This window comes from Peromyscus maniculatus, chromosome 12 (genome assembly GCF_049852395.1).
Source record: "Peromyscus maniculatus bairdii isolate BWxNUB_F1_BW_parent chromosome 12, HU_Pman_BW_mat_3.1, whole genome shotgun sequence".
Lineage (NCBI taxonomy): Eukaryota > Metazoa > Chordata > Mammalia > Rodentia > Cricetidae > Peromyscus > Peromyscus maniculatus.
The window spans coordinates 28600527-28617475 of NC_134863.1; the positions used below are offsets into that span (position 1 = coordinate 28600527).

A 16949-nucleotide genomic window follows, 5' to 3' on the forward strand; every position below is an offset into this window, starting at 1 on the left:
CTCATATTCTGCATAAAAGCTTCCCCCAAAGATCCTCAAAAGATAAAATGCTAAAGTTTTTGTTTTGTTTGTTTGTTGTCCATCTAATAGCCAACCTAGGTGAAAGTATTTCATTCTTGTGCCCCAGTGAGATTTTATTCTGCTTTTCTATAATATTTTGCCATCAGAACACTTGACTACAGATTCGTGTTACCTCAAAAATATGCTCACCTGAACAAGACCCGCACAACAGCACCTGTTGGTGTGCCAGTGTGGATGGAATAAGTTTCACCAGGCCCCGTCTCCAGGTGGACAGCTACAGGGCAATTAATGGCCGCTGAAGAGAGTCGGTCTTCTCGAGGGACCATCCCCTGATAGGTGGTTCAGCCTCTGGTGGTCAGCCCTAAACACAGAAACAAGCAGCAACACCAGATACACTCAGCAGGCTGTGTTTATAAATGCATACAGATGTAGCAGTCGTTAAAGAGGGGACATGAATTTGAGAAGGAGTGGGGGACACAAGGACACAAGTGGGGGAGACAGCAGGAAGGGTGGGAATTAGGTAAATGTACTCATGTATGAAATTCTAAAAAAAAATTGTAATTTGAAAAAAAAAGTGTAGAAATCTATGGTCCTTGTATCACAAGATGATGTTCTAAATTCCAACAGGCATTGAAGTTTTTTCTTTTATCTTCATTTTATTATAATAATTATCTTTGCTTTTCCATCCTTTAGTTGATCTATTTACTTGTATTTCTGAGCCATGTTACATTTTGTTATTTTTTTCAGTCTCAAAAAATCCATGTCTTTTCTGCAATTCATACTTTTTTTTATTTTTATTTTTTTTATTTTTATTTTTTTTTATTTATTTATTTTTTGGTTTTTCGAGACAGGGTTTCTCTGCGTAGCTTTGCGCCTTTCCTGGAGCTCACTTGGTAGCCCAGGCTGGCCTCGAACTCACAGAGATCCGCCTGGCTCTGCCTCCCGAGTGCTGGGATTAAAGGCGTGCGCCACCACCGCCCAGCTCATACTTCTTTTTTAACATTTATTTTTAATTTTTAAAATTTTTATCTAGATCTTTATTATTTTATGTTTATTGGTGTTTTGTCCACATGTATGTCTGTGCACCATGTTGAAGCTTGGTGCCTGCAGAGGCCAGATGAGGGTATCTGATCCCCAGAAACTGGAGTTACAGACAGGTGTGAGCTGCCATGTGGGTGCTGGGAATTGAACCTGGGTCCTCTGGAAGAGCAGTCAGTGCTCTTAACCACTGAGCCATCTCTCCAGCCCACATCCATACTTGACTACGTCCTCTTACTCTCATCTAGTTGTGTGTTTCTTTTGCTAATTTAGATGAGACTGGGCATATTCACAGTGGTAATGGCTGTAGACTCTTGTTCTTTTACCTAAGTCAGTTCATTCTTCCTCCCTCCTTGTCCCCCATTTTCCTTTTCCCTCATTTGCCTTTTAAGGCAGGGTCTTGCTGTGTTGCCTTGGCTGGCCCCAAACTGAAGTTCTGCCTCAGTTTACCAAGTGCAGGGTTATAAGCATGTGTCACTATAGTGGACTCGACCAGATCTCTTAAAGTAATGAGCTTCCATAGCTAGCAGTGAACTCAAAGAACAAAGAGATTAAACTGTTGAGCTGATGAGATTCAAAAGCTCTACAGTTCAATATTTGTTTATTAAAGAATAACAACTGAGGGGCTGGAGAGATGGCTCAGCAGTTAAGAGCACTGGCTGCTCTGGGAGAGGACCCAGCTCTGATTCCCAGCAACCACATAGCAGCTCACAGTTGTCTGTAATCTCAGCTCCAGGAGATCCACTGCCCTCTTCCGCCTCCACAGGCACCTGCACACATGTGTGTGCACAGGCAGACGCACATACACATAGAGAGAAGTGAAAATTTAAGAACAGAAGATTAGCACTTGAGCTGAAAGTGTGGCACAGACCTGTGTCTCGGATCTGAGAGAAAGAGGCAGGAGTCTGAAGAATTGCAGGCCAGGCTGGGCGCACAGTAAGCCAAGCCAGTATCCTGGGTGTAGAAGACCCTGGGTTTTTTGTTTTTTTAAGGAAAAATAGCAGTTGTAACAATTAAAGCAATGCTATTTTAATACAGTTTACCAGTGCAGAAACCGTATAATTTTTGAATGACTGTAATCTGTTAATAAATAATGTTCTTCATTGGTGAAATGCTTCTATAAGCAGTTCCAAGCATGAAGTTGGCACTCAGGGACTGCTGGATGAGAGTATCAAAAGGCATTCTGAATATTTTATGACATTCTGCTAGTCTTTGGGAAAGAAAAAGAAAGCACTTTTAAAAGTATATTAGTGGCAAAGCTTTATAGTTAGTTTTTTGAAAATGTTTAGAGAGGACCTTTTGAAATACTTGTCTGATTTTGTTAGTCATACTTGAATACTAGATCACTAAGCCCCTGAGATGTGTACTTACTAAGCTTGTCCTTGTTGCTTGTAAAGTAAAAGGCGCTGATGAGTACTGACATCATTTTACTGGTTTATTTTAGGTATTATTTTAGTACATGACTTAACAAATAAGAAGTCATCTCAAAACTTATATCGCTGGTCATTGGAAGTTCTCAACAGAGATTTGGTTCCATCTGGAGTCCTGGTGACAAACGGGTAAGCCTGGAATTACTTTACAGTTGGTTTTAAATATGTCTGCAACCCTGAGAATTCACTTTACAAAATAAAACTTTGCAAGATGTGTGATTGGTTCTATATTTTAGCCTATATATGGTCTTTCCCTTATCTGAATGGCATCTCTGGTGGCAGTGGTTTATATTTTGATAAAATCTAATTACTTAGTTTTCCTACTCTGGATTTGGCTCTAAGAACTGTTTGCTTAATCTCAGATCATACAGACTTTCTTCTGTGTTTTTCTGTAAGTTTTATAATTTGGGGTTTATAGTAGATTTATGATCTGCTTTAATTTTATATAATATGTGTGATTTGGGCTTCAGTTAGTTTTAGATTTGAATGTCACTTGTTCCAGCATCATTTGTTAAAAAGATTATCCTATCTCCTATCTCCACTGAGTCGCCTTTATTCCTTTGACGAAGTCAGTTGACCGTATCTGTACAGGTCAGCTTCCGGACTCGGTTCTATTGACGTGTGTGTCTACTCCCTTTGAAAGTGTGAGCCTGTGTGACTAGTTCCTCCCTAGAGTTCTGACCCTGTAGCTCAGTAGACTCATTCCCTAGCATGCATGAAGCCCTAGGTTCAATCCCTAGCACCACTTTAAAGAATAAAACAGCAAAATCAAAAGCCCAGTTGTGTCTTTGAAGGATATTTCTTGGCTCTTAAATCTCATTTCAATGATAGTTATAGTGTTGAAAAGATGCATAATTGGTTTTGTTTTTCAAAGGGTTATTGTGTATATAAAACAGATTTCTGGGGAAGTGCTAGCCATATCTGTCCATAATAAGATCCTCCATCAGTTTTTTATGTAATGATTTTAAAATGATTTCAAGATCTAATTTCAATTGGATGGTGATTTTTATGAAAAAAGCGATAAGGAAAACCAAAATCAGTGTGGTATAATTTTCTTTTAAAATTAATATTTAAGTGATGAATCATTGTATGCACTTGTAGTATAAAATGAAAAGCTAACAAGAAAAAGAGAGCAGGTATATATACTTACATGTAATCTACAAGAGATTATATAAGATTTCAAATAGCAGAGTGTAAGTGTCAAAGATGGTATTTGATAGAAAACACAAATTTTTCCACGAGAGGATTTGTGAATATAAGAAAAATAAATAATTCTGAAGGAAGGTACCCCAAAAACCTCATCCTCTAGTAATTCAAATTTCAGTTCAAACCATGTCTCCTAAGTCAGGCGTGTGTAGGTCAGAAGGTGCTGGTTCATAGGCCTTGAACTTGAGCTAGTATTGGCTTCAGTGCAAATAAAACAGATGATGATATTTAGACGAGATGGCTTACATAGTTCAAGCCAACTGTGTTCTGAGATGGAACTATAGCTGAGGCTCTGTAAGCTCATTGTAAAGGATAGAGAGAAGTGGTAGCCCTCTCCTCCCATCCCAGCTTAGATTGCTCAAAGAGAAAGACAAGAGAGAAGAGAAGCTGTGCTCCAGTGGGTTTTATTGATTGAATTATGCAGTATTGATTGTTCAAAAGCAGATTTTGCTGACTGTTGTAAATAGAGCTTATAACATGTCAGAGATCTAGCGCTCCTTTGCTTCTAACAGGTGAATAGAATTTCAATTAATTAACAACAATGGACTTTATGTTCCTTTCAGTAATGAGAAATATCATTCGTATTGTTACTCAGCCCTTTGGGGAAAAATAAAACGAATTATAATAGACCCCCTTCTGTCCCTGAGAGATTCTGATGGTTGGTCCTTTGTCTCTCGTGACTGTCATGTTAGGATAATTATTTGGTTCTAATCCGTCTGCCTTTTATTATTATGTTTAACATTTCACCTGTTTCCTCCCACTCCCATTCCAAGCTCTGGTCTCACTTGGGCTCTCTCTACTCCAGCCTGCAGCTGCCCTACTTCTTTTAACTCTGAAAAGATTTTTTTTTTGACTACTCATAGCCAGGAATACATTATGCAAGTTAGAGAATTTGTGCATGGAGTACCTGCACTGCATGCTAGGCCCCTGGGCTTTCCACACGCTGAGCTTTAGACCCACTTTCTGCTTCTACACTCAAAAATTTTGAAGCTGGCACCTGGTTGAAGACAGAGCGTTGTGGACAGTTAAGTCACAGATGATCCAAGTTATCTGTTAGAAAGACACACGGGAACAGCCATTGAGTAATGAGATGAGTAATTGGAATTCAATGGATGATGGGTTGATAATGAATAAGCACATGGAAGAAATTAGGGGAAAAGAGATTGCTAGGTGATGAGGAGGAATTCGTTAATTATCACCAAAATTGTGTAAGCATCTTGCATTTAAATACTACACATCTTCATTTGAAAGGTAAATTCTATTCACCTCTTCATGGTTATTTATCACAGGGATTATGACCGAGAACAATTTGCTGATAACCAAATCCCACTGTTGGTAATAGGGACTAAACTGGACCAGATTCATGAAACCAAGCGCCATGAAGTTTTAATTAGGACTGCTTTCTTGGCTGAGGACTTCAATGCTGAAGAGATTAATTTGGTATGTGTTTTCACCAATATGTGTCTGCATTATATTCTAGTCAAAGACGCTTTATACTCAAAGTAGAGGCTCACCACACACAAAGCAGACCAGAATCAGCATCTAGAATGTCACATGAGGATCTCTTTCACTTTGAACTTGCACATTGATCTGTTGGAATCCTCAAACTGTATTCTGTGAATGGTACAAATCATAGACTCTTTCTTGAGAAAACTTAAAAAGCATACCAAGTTCAAAAGAATCAAATCAATTAAGGTGACACTATATGTTGGTTATTGTTGCTTTTGAAAAAGTCTTTTAGGCGGGGCGATGGTGGTGCACGCCTTTAATCCCAGCACTCGGGAGGCAGAGGCAGGCAGATTTCTGTGAGTTCGAGGCCAGCCTGGTCTCCAAAGCGAGTTCCAAGAAAGGTGCAATGCTACACAGAGAAACCCTGTCTCAAAGAAAAAAAAAAAGAAAAAGAAAAGAAAAAAGAAAAAGTCTTTTAGTCCCAGCACTTAGGAGGCAGAGGCAGGCAGATCTCTGTGAGTTTGAAGCCAGCCTGGACTACAGAGTAAGTTCCAGGACAGTCAGAGCTACACAAAGAAACCCTGTCTCAAAAACCAAAAGAAAGAAAGATCGAGCCTCTCAACAGCTTACAACACAGAATTATCTTGAAGGGCACACAAACAGATGTATAAGAAAGTTACAAACTAAGCCGGGCGGTGGTGGCGCACGCCTTTAATCCCAGCACTCGGGAGGCAGAGCCAGGCGGATCTCTGTGAGTTCGAGGCCAGCCTGGGCTACCAAGTGAGTTCCAGGAAAGGCACAAAGCTACACAGAGAAACCCTGTCTCGAAAAACCAAAAAAAAAAAAAAAAAAAAAAAGAAAGTTACAAACTGTAAACTAGGAGTGCATCCTAAAGACTAATTTATATAAAGTTTTGCATGTAGAACCTCACTGTGATAGCTAGTTTAATCAGAACAGAGGGCTAGCGAGGCTAGGAAACAGCTCATACAAACCAGTTCACATTCCCCAGAAAAGACCTCCCCTGCAGCTTCAGTGATGGTTACACGGCATCATTGTTCATAAGCAGGGTTGCCACATCGTCTGTCACACACTGTCATTCCAGGTGTGCAGTGTTACCTGTGGATAGTGTGAATGGCCAGCGCTCTTAGGGCAGTTTATTCACCAGCTGCTGTTTTAAGGCTTTACAGCTATCACATCACACGTACCATCTCCACATCAACCTTTGAACTTAGACGCTGACCTCCATTTTAAAGATGAACATAAGAGAAACATGCACTCAAGCCAAATAAGGCACTTTGACTGTCGAGCCTGGGTTCTACAGTTACTCCTAATTCCCTTCAACTAAGATTTAAAATGTTGGCTCTGAAAGAACTCTGAAATCATCTATATCCACAGTTACCCTAAGCTTGCTGCCTGTTGTTACCAACAGTGCCTAAGAACGTCTTTAGTGACCATCCTTCAAGTTAGAGCTTTGTGTCCACAGTGCTGGCAGGGTCAGTACTCTGCTGATGCTTTCTGTAACGTGGTGCTGGCCTCAGACATGAGAACCATGCGTTTTCCCACTGACTTACAGGCCCTGCAGTACTGTCACTTTACAGATTACTCAGGTGAGTCTGGTAGTTTTTGCTCAGTGAATCAGCATCTATAAATACTGCCTCTACTCCATGCCTGACTCACTTCTGCCTGCCATCCATTGCTTTTTATTGTGCAGTGGAATGTGTCCCCCTTTTCTGTAGCTGCCACCATGGAATGCTCAGTGTAAACATTCTGGGTAGTCAACATTGGACCATAGTATTCCAGAGGACTCCTACCACATAAATTATATAAATATGGTACCTCTGTAGAATCTGTGCTGCTGTTACTTTATTTGCACATCATTTTCAAAGAGAAATTTGCCATTAAATACACACAATTTGTTCCAATAGTAACTTTATGTGCTTCTGAATATGTCTCTGTCTAGTGCCTCCTGGTTTCTGCGACAGCCAGCTAAATGCATATTACTCCTCCTTAGCTTACAAAGGCTGGGCCAGCTTCAGTTGTTAGCAAAACAAAAAGATAAGCAACAGGACTTGAGCATGTACAGTTTCCCAAGAGTTTAAGTTTAACATGCCTTTAGTTTGTTGGTGTATCCTTCAAGAACACAACAGATATAACATAGAAGTGGGTAATGGGGATACAGGGAATTATAGTGCAAGAGAGCAGCTGAGTATGGGAGTTTAAAATAGAACTTTAACAAGTACCTATAAAACCTCAGACTGGGGCTAATATGACAGCATCAGTACTGGCTCACTGTTTCTTGTATGAATTTACGTAAACCTGTGGAGAAGTATGATCTAACATGCATATATCGGAAATGAAGTCAGACTTTCCTTCTGTGGATGCAAATGCAAATTATTTGAATAAAAATGGATGCTGGGGTTATTGTATATGGCGCTTTTTCTCCTGTGTGTCTATTTAGTTTATAGTCATTTGCCATATTTAGACAAACTATGTAGAGCTATTAATTTTCAGGCTTCCCTCAGCCATGATCAATGACAGATGACCCTTTCAACTCCAAAAACTTTTTTTTTTTTTTTTTTTTTGGTTTTTTGAGACAGGGTTTCTCTGTGTAGCTTTGGAGCCTTTCCTGGAACTCACTCTATAGCCCTGGCGGGCCTCGAACTCACAGAGATCTGCCTGCCTCTGCCTCCCAAGTGCTGGGATTAAAGGTGTGCACCACCACCACCCAGCTTCCAACTCCAAAATTTTTACCCTAAAACACATGGAGTTTCAGGTTTCCTGCTCAACTTGAATTGTGGAGCCCAATAGTTGATTTTTATGGGGAAGATGGGAACTTGTTTTTTGCTATTTGATTTCGGTTTTTTTTTTAATTTTGTAATTTTAACTCTTATTTAGAGTCATCATTTGACATTCTGATGGTGAGGTAATCAATACCCATTTTGCAAAAACATCTAATGCAGGTCTAAGGTTGATTTCTTGTATGTCCCAACTGGTACAGAAATGTGTTCAAACATTATTGCAAATACAGCAGAGTGCACAGTGATATACCAGGGTATTCAATCCACATGTGGGATTACCTGTGTTATATTAAATGATTTGGTACTTAAAAATTCAATCTGATAGCATTTTCTTACAATGAAGAAGGGAATTGATATTCCATTGTCTGCTATGTGACGGGCTTGCAATATCTCATTGAATCTCACAAAACTAAGGAGAATCGTCCCCATTTCACAAATGAGTAAGCCCAACTTTCGATGACTTAAGCAGGTTACACAATCTGGAAATGTTGGCACAGATATTTGAATACAGAGATTACTGGCTTCCAAGATTCCTGATTTCCCTAGTAGTTTATACTTATAGTTGGCCAGCTTCCCCCTTCCCCCCTACCCCTCCCTTTTTCTTTGTGTGGGGGGGGTGGATAGAGAACTCTTATAGTTTCTGGCCATTGTTTAAAGTGTGATCCTTGCAATGCTGTGGATGAACAAAACAGGAAATGGCTTTTAAATGTATTAGAATGAAACGTGAGCCTGGCTGTTACAAAAACATCATCATTAAATATAGCAAGAGTAATTTCAGGAATTTCTCAAGGGGCACAGAGGGCCCACAGATGTATACGAGACACTTCTCTTCACAAAAGAGCTGGAGTGGTATCTGCACAGTTTGGTCTTGGTGGCATTTGAGGTAAACATCAAAGCCTGCTCCATCTCTTGAGAGGGCCGCACTGGTAACAGGCTATGGTGGTGTAACGCTGGCATTTGCCAGCTGTTGTGATGACTTCGTGTCCCAGATTGTTTCCCCTCCTCCGAGCTCCATGTTCCTACTTAAAGAATCTTACTGAATGATAATACTGAATTCTATTACTGAATATTAATTATATTAATAATAATATATCTCTTGCTTATTATTATCAAACCTGCATGTCTTTGCAGTATATGAAGAAATGGAGAAATCTTTGCCAACTGTTTGATCTTTGGCCCACTAAACCTTTTTTTTTTGAGACAGGGTTTCTCTGTGTAGCTTTGTGCCTTTCCTGGAACTCACTCCGTAGCCCAGGCTGGCCTCGAACTCACAGAGATCCGCCTGGCTCTGCCTCCCAAGTACTGGGATTAAAGGCGTGCGCCACCACCCAGCAGGCCCACTAAATCTTATTTTCATATTTCCAGCCATTATGCAGCCTGCAGAGTACTTCATTAGTTGAACACTTAGTTCCTGGCCTTAAGTGTGTCCTGTTTGTAATGACAAAGTAAACGTATGTAGGTCACCTGATAAGTCCCTTTGTTTTGGCAATAAACTGCTAGCAATTCTGCTTCCTTCAGGAATTATTTGATGATGATGTTGGCTCAGTATCCTCCAGTATTGCTCAAATGGCAAAGCCTAAATGGCTTTCCCTTCTTTGGTGCTTTCCTGTTCGTGCATCGTAATCTGCACATCGCTTTGGGTTTTATGAGAGTTGTGATGATTTAGTATGTGGAGGAGGGTATGGTGGGGACAGTGGTACTGGAGCTTGCTTCCCTTCCTGGCTCTTCTGGATGCGTCTTTGTTTTCCAGGATTGCACAAACCCACGGTCCTCAGCGGCAGGCTCCTCCAATGCTGTCAAGCTCAGTAGATTTTTTGATAAGGTAATGGCTTCAATTAAGTTATTTTTAAACTTAACATATGATAGCTTAAACTCTTTGTAGAATGCTGTGGCCTTTTGTTCCTTTGCCCAAAACTTCACAGCCTGAATGCCTGTTTTGATCTCTCTTATCTGTTGGAATAATTGCTCAAGGCCTGCTGACGTACTTATTCCATCACTAACATTCTCTAAGCAAAGAGTAAAGGCTAGTGGATTCAATTTGGGTTCTTAAAACAATATCAGAGCCCTCCTTAAACAATTTATAATTACCCATTTTTTTAGCTCTTTGTGTAATTATTCACTATTCCATATCCCAAAAGACATTGAACAGAGATTAAAGTCTTTTGTCTCTTAGCTGTTAATATTTTCCGTGTAAACATTACTATTATTTTGTAAAGTTACACTGTCTCCTTGAATCTCTGCTGTTGCCCTGTGAGAAGCGCTCACATTTCTTGTGTAGCACCCTATTGCACTGGACTAGAATGAGAATGTGTGCGGCTCACATGCTGTAAGTTAGAGCACTGCTCATCTTCATCCGGGGCTGTGCACCTGCCTGGCATGGTGCTGATTTTGTATAGCAAAGTAAAGGACTTTCTCCAGCATTCATTACTGAGAAAGATTAATTTCTGTATTAGATCTAAGTGTGGTTCTTAAGAAAAATACGTTTTAGTGCTGGAGAAATTGCTCAGTGGTGAAGACAGTTGCTACCCCTGCAGAGGACCCAGGTTCGGGTCCCAGAACCCACTCGAGTTGCTCATAACCACCTGTAACTCCAGCACCAGCGAATCCAGTGCTCTCTTCTGGCCTCTGGGTTATACATACAGTCAAGCAGGTACACACACACACACACACACACACACACACACACACACATACACACACACACAAAACACATATACATGTAAATAAAATAAGTTTTAAATTAAGAAAGACCCTCCCCTTCTTACAGATCTTCCATACAGGTCATTTTTCTTTTAACTGTTTGAGTCTCTCATATTTGGCCCCCTTTTCAATATGTTACCGTGAGGTTCACTCCCCTATGTGTCCAATAGGAAAATTTTATCTCACTCACAGCTTATTAACTGGGGTGTGGCAAGAGGGACAGACGTACCCAGGCAGTGATTCTCACAGTTCTTAGGATAGCCAACCCTTCAAGCTAGGGGCTAGGAGATTAACAGCTTCTGATCACTGCCTGGTGCTGCATAGACATTAGCACTCTTTCTGGAAGTGGTGCAAGGAATTATATTTCCTCTCCATATTGTTTTCCAACCTAAAACGTTGCAGCATTTGCTTGATTTAGATCCAAGTCCCCATCTAATACAAAATCCTATCCGTAAGAATAACATTCTATAGATCTGTGTTTGATCTGGAAAGGTTTCAGATCTGGACCTTTGGAAAGTATACTTTTAGATGTTTTGTTTTGCTTTAATTTGATTTGGTTTATCAAGACAGGGTAGCCATGGCTTTCCTGGAACTCTGTGTCTAGACTAGGCTGGCCTCGAACTCTATCTACCTCTGCCTTCCAAGTGCTGGGAATAAAGGTGTGTACCACCACCGCCCAGCTTGTTTTAAGTGTTTTCTAATATAAAAAGTCTTAAGTCCCACCTAGAGAAAAATGGATTTTAGACCGTCATGACCAAAGCTCTCAGTAGTGCTTTATTTTAAATAAATAAATAGTACTTTGATTAGATTTAAGAAAGGAGCAATATGCGTAAGAGAGGCCCTTGTGAGTTGGGGTGAAGGATTCTCAGCAACAGAGAAAGCTCCCTTTGTTGTCTAGATCTCACGGAGTCCGTCATTAAGGAGACTGCCTGGTCTGCACGACGTGTACTGATATGAAACCAAAGCACCTGGCCATGCAGTTTGCCCTTTTTCTGTGGATTAAACCTTCCAGAATGCCGGGACTTGTTCTACAGAGGGGCCCAAGTCCCCTGCATTCTCTCAGTAATTCTGCGCCAGATTGATAAGGTTTTCCTGTCCCGCTGACAACCAGGAAAGACTCAGTCCTTTGGGGCTTGGCGTTTCAGGGTATATACTAACCAGAAACCAGCTTTTCTGCCTCAAAGGCCGATGAATGCATCTTTGCCCTGGCTCTCTTGTGGCTTAAATACTAACCCAAACATAGTCTTCAAGAGAGAAAGCCCGGGCTGGAGAGATGGCTCAGTGGTTAAGAACACGTAAATAAGACTGCTCTTCCAGAGGTCCTGAGTTCAATTCCCAGCAACCACATGGTGGCTCACAACCATCTGGAATGAGATCTGGTGCCCTCTTCTGGCCTGCAGGGACACATGCAGACAGAACACTGTATACGTAATAAATAAATAAAAAAAAAAAAAAAAAAAAAAGAGAGAAAGCCCCTGAATAATTTGTATTTTAGTCTATTGTGAGCAAGCTGTCCCAGGCCGGAAAGGACAGGCCATGCTCTCAGTCAGCTAGCTTCCTGAACGTCATCACTCCAGATGTGAATGCCTTAGTCTATCTACACCTCATCTGTAATCACAGCTGCATCTCCAGGGCCAGAATGGGATTAGTATTTTATATAAAACTCTCCACCACCTGAAAGCATGATCCTCAAGCCCACTGTGTTAGGACGCGTTTTGTGAACTTTTGACCAGCTGCAATGTTTTATGAAGATGTCTCCGCTGCTTCCGCCTGCTCCTCCTGCTGACAAGTGCAGCAAGCTCTGAAACTACCGAGTAAGGATGCCAATGAAGCCCGTAAGGGAAGCTCACTGACTGCTTGATGTCATTCCGTCATCCACATGCAGGATGCACAGAATTCCTCACTGCCTCCCACAGTCCCCTCTTGAGAATAGATACACTGCTGTAGTGATTTGTGTTGTCTTGTGGATCCTTTGGACCTGACTGCTAGGAAACTTAGCCCAATTGCTGCAATACTCTAGGAACCCATTGGGACATGATTCTGCCCTTATTCAATTTTTGTGTTTTATTTATTTGTGAGTTTTGTTTTCTTTTGAGGCAGGGCCTTACTATATAATCCAGATGACCTGAAATTCACTAAGTTGCCCAGGCTTGCCTGGAACTCCTGATCCTCGTGCCTCTGCTTCCTGAGTATTGGGATTGATTACAGAGTCTCACAGTTATAGCATGTGGCCCTGTATCCTGCTCATTGGTTGTTTAGTATATCATTCCTTCCTTTTGGAATGAGTAGGCGTTAGTGGAAATAATCCCACAGTTTCAATCCCATTAGCACCACATTTTAAAGGGGTGTGTGTATGTCTGTCTGTCTGTCTCTGTGTATGTGTGAGTGTGTTTGAGTGAATGCCACGTGTGTAGATTACCTGCAGAAGCCAGAAGGTGCTGTAGGATTCCGTGGAGCTGGTTGCAGGTGGTTGTGAGCTGCCCAGTATGGGTGGTGAGAACCGAATTCCAGTCCTCTCAAAAAGAACAAGTGCCCACCTGCCGAGCTGTTCCTCCAACCCCAGCACCAGATTTTTAGCTCACTCTATTAAATGTCTGTAGATGTTAAAAATATTTTTAATTTGGCAATATTTCCTATAGTTACATTAATGACCATTATAATTTGTCACTTTTCCCGGGTAAATATGCTAAGCCCTAAAGTCTTTGCTTGTTTCTCACAGGTCATAGAGAAGAGGTACTTTTTTAGAGAAGGTAATCAGGTTGGTATCTATCTTTCCTTGATAAAATGGATTCTTAAATTTTGAAAGAGATGGTTTCCAATGTTTTTCCCAGAGGGGATTTTTTTTTTAAGTTAGGAGAAGCTCTCTGTAGGTATAGGCAACTTACTTTCTCCTGGCCCCTTGAATAAAAAGGAGAAAACCTAAGCAGAGGTGAGTAAGAAGCTGCACTACCAGAAGAGTCCAGCGATGAGGTGACCCTGTAACGTAAGGACAGAAGATAGTTTGCTCCAGTCTTCCAAGGGGTTTGTGTAGAGTCTTCCACAGCACAGACCATTTGTACCCAAGTCCAGTCGGTGAGTTCAGGAGATCTGTCCTTTCGGACTCCAGACAACACTCCACCAATTTGCAGGCAAATGTTTTCCATATTTGGAGAGTTTCTTTTTATTATTGATCATTCTATGGTTTTCTGAGTGAAATCTTAGAGAGCTGGTTTTGTGATGAGCAACAGGCTGGCATGCAAGAACCTGAAACAGGAGACAGTTGGGTTTTAACATTTGAATCTTTCTGCCTGAAGCCTGACAGGACTCTTTCTTGCCTCCAGATTCCAGGCTTTCCTGATCGAAAGCGGTTTGGAGGAGGAGCGTTAAAGAACTTCCATTATGACTGAGTCACACTCACCCTTTGGAAGAGCGAGCGGTGGCAGTTTGCACAGCTGTCCTCTGCCTGTGTCAGGCTATTAACTTCTCAGGCTTTGATGAAAACATCTCAAAACGCTACCTCACCCTCTCATGGAAAATTGAAAGAAAGCAACGATGTGGAAGCTCCTGCTTGGTCCCTGTTCTCTGTGTTGCTCACCTCCCTGTCCCTGTTGATGGCTTATGTAAAAGCCTCATGAGGATCTGAGATACTGTCAGACCAGTGCAGTAAAGCAGCGGTGACGAGGACCGCAGAGAAGACTGACTCTTGCTCGGAACCAGAGGGCGTTTTAGGTCTGCGATTTTCCCACACTCGCTGCCGAAGGCTTAATTAAGTACTTCAGAAACATACCTGTGTCGTTATACCTTTTTGTGGGGAAAGGTCATGTTAACCATCCCTGAGTTATCCACCCCAAGCCATCTCTGTCATTTTTAAAGAAGCTAAGTGGTGTTATTTCATTTTCTCTGGCCTCATTACACACAGGGATGCCTAAGAATAGCAACCCTGTCTCCTCTCCCCTGGAAAAGGCTTGGTGTCTGGGAGAGATGAACTAATAGCTGGAGTTAATAGAAATACAAATTAATAATATATGGAGACTAGACCAGAAAAGGCGGCTTCTGTGAGCCATCAATGGCTTCTCCGCTCCTTAGGGTGCGGCTTTCCAAGTGTCTCTGCTTTCTGTTTGGAAATGGGGTGAAATCTGAGAGCTACACACGGGCAGTAAGAGACTTATTGCCTCTTTGGGGTTTGTTTGTTTGTTTGTTGTTTTTCTGGTTTTGGTTTTAGTTTTTAGAGGAAATTCAGCTCCTGAAATGCCCTTTAATATGATGAACAGTAAACTAAGAATATTATCCTTGAGTTAACACTGTATTTAAGTAAGTTCCAAAGTAACGAATTCACATAAATTATGAACCACTGTTTGAGGTTTCATAATCACGCCACAGCTTTTTAGCAGTGATATGTATGTGTTTGCATAATTGTTCATCATTATTTTTTAGCCCATCTTTTTTGCCAGTTTAATTCTCTCAGCCCAGTTCTTCCTTAGTTTATAAAATTGGTTGCAAAAAAGGGACTATAATTGGCTACTGCCTTCAACACCTTATTATCCAGATTCTGCTCTGCTGAAGCTCTCTGCTCCCTAGTTTTGCACCAAATTAAAAAATAGTAATATAAATACACAGTTGCAGTTCTTTTAAAACCAGGTAAGAACTACTAAGTTCATCTTCCGTTCATTTGAACTAAATTTCAGAAGGACTCGGGAAGGCAGGGTATTTTGGGAAGGAGTATGAGCAGCTCAGAAAGGCGGTCCTTGGGGACTGGAAGAGCACTTCTCCCGAGTTGGGCTCTTCTGTCTTTACCTCCTCACTGGCAAGACCAAAGCCAGTTTCAGCTTCTTTGCTGGTTTGATTGTTCCCTGATATAATTGTGTTATGCAAATTATGATCTGTGTGTGGAATTTGGCCCAAGTATGTTGTGGCAGAGGCTGTAAAGTTGAGAAAGTAGAAACCAAATGCTACACAAAGTCCTATCCAAACTATCTAAAACTCTTCATATTTCTTTTAAAAATTAAATCAAGGGGCATGAAATGCAACTCAACAGTAGAACATTTACATAGCATGTGCAAGGTATTAGATTTGTTTCCAATATCAAAAATTTTAATAAAAAGTAACTAAGTTAAAACCCATTCCTTTTTCTCTCCTTTCTTCTTAATTAAGAAACCCATTCCAATTTCTGTCATATCTTTCCTATTAAATACAAGAGCTGGGCATTGGTGCACGCTTTTAATCCCAGCACTCCAGAGGCAGAGGCAGGTGGATCTCTGAGTTCTAGGTCAGTTTATCTACAGAGAGAGTTCCCGGACAGCCAGAACCAAAGTACTCCTGTAGAAGAGAGAGGGGGCGAGGAAGTGGGGGCGGGGAGACTGGAGCAAAGGGTCAGTGGCTAAGAGTACTTGCTGCTCTTGCAGAGAACCTGGATTTGGTTGCCAGCACCCACATGGGCAGTTTACAACTCACTTCCGGGGGAGCCGGCATCTTCTTCAAACCTCTGTAAGCACTCTGCATACATGTAAAATAAAAATAAATAAAACTTTTTTTTTAAGGATGGGAGAAAAGCAACCCGTCAGTGATGGCTATGGGACCAGACTTGATATATTAATAATCTTCAATTCCATTTCTTCTACCAGCTTGATTCTTTGAACTATAGTTTTTCTTTATAATTTTATGAACTTTTTTGTTAAAAAAAAAAAAAAAAAACTTGTAAATAAACATCACACACCCAAATTAACCTGCCCCAAAGTCTATAGATCTCAATGAGGTCTGTACGGTTAGAGCAGCCATTATGAAGCTGGCAAGCTTCCCAGTGAATTTTACACTTTTGCTGTCAAATATATACATTTGTGCACTTAGTTTTGAGCTATAGTTTCCAAAAAAAATAAATAAATTTTAATCTAATCATCTGAAGTAAATTTGTTACAAGCAAATAAAGCTGTTTACCAAGTGAGTGTTTTTTGCCCGACATCCTCAAGAGTGTTCATGAAGCATGACTGTTGGCATTCTGACCCGCCCCTTGGGGACCCGCCCTGCGTCCTGATGTAAATCCTCCTTTAAGAAAAACCCTTCCCTTCTTCCTCTTCCCCTTCCTCCCTTCCTCCCTTCCTCCCTCCCTCCCTCCCTTCCTCGCCATGAGGTGTGCACACTTCTCCTTTCCCTCCCTTTCTCTTTCTTCCTCTCTCCATCTTTCCCTCTCTTTGTCTCTCAGTCTCTCATCTTCCTTTTTTTTTTTAAAGATTTATTTATTTATTACGTACACAGAAGAGGGCGCCAGATCTCATTACAGATGGTTGTGAGCCACCATGTGGTTGCTGGGAATTGAACTCAGGACCTTTGGAAG

General features: G+C 41.1%; 1 protein-coding gene across 2 annotated transcripts in view; it reads left to right on the top strand.

The window, feature by feature from the left end:
- Rabl3 (RAB, member of RAS oncogene family like 3) overlaps positions 1 to 15741 on the top strand; it is a 34986-nt gene extending 19245 nt beyond the window's left edge. For both annotated transcript variants that reach the window (XM_006975726.4, XM_076548842.1), the window contains 5 exons: positions 2504 to 2618; positions 4985 to 5135; positions 9693 to 9764; positions 13362 to 13400; positions 13963 to 15741. In XM_006975726.4, coding sequence (XP_006975788.1) covers positions 2504 to 2618; positions 4985 to 5135; positions 9693 to 9764; positions 13362 to 13400; positions 13963 to 14028 — 443 coding nt within the window. In that variant the 3' untranslated portion in view covers positions 14029 to 15741. The remainder of the gene's footprint in view (positions 1 to 2503; positions 2619 to 4984; positions 5136 to 9692; positions 9765 to 13361; positions 13401 to 13962) is intronic.
- Positions 15742 to 16949: the final 1208 nt, after the last annotated feature.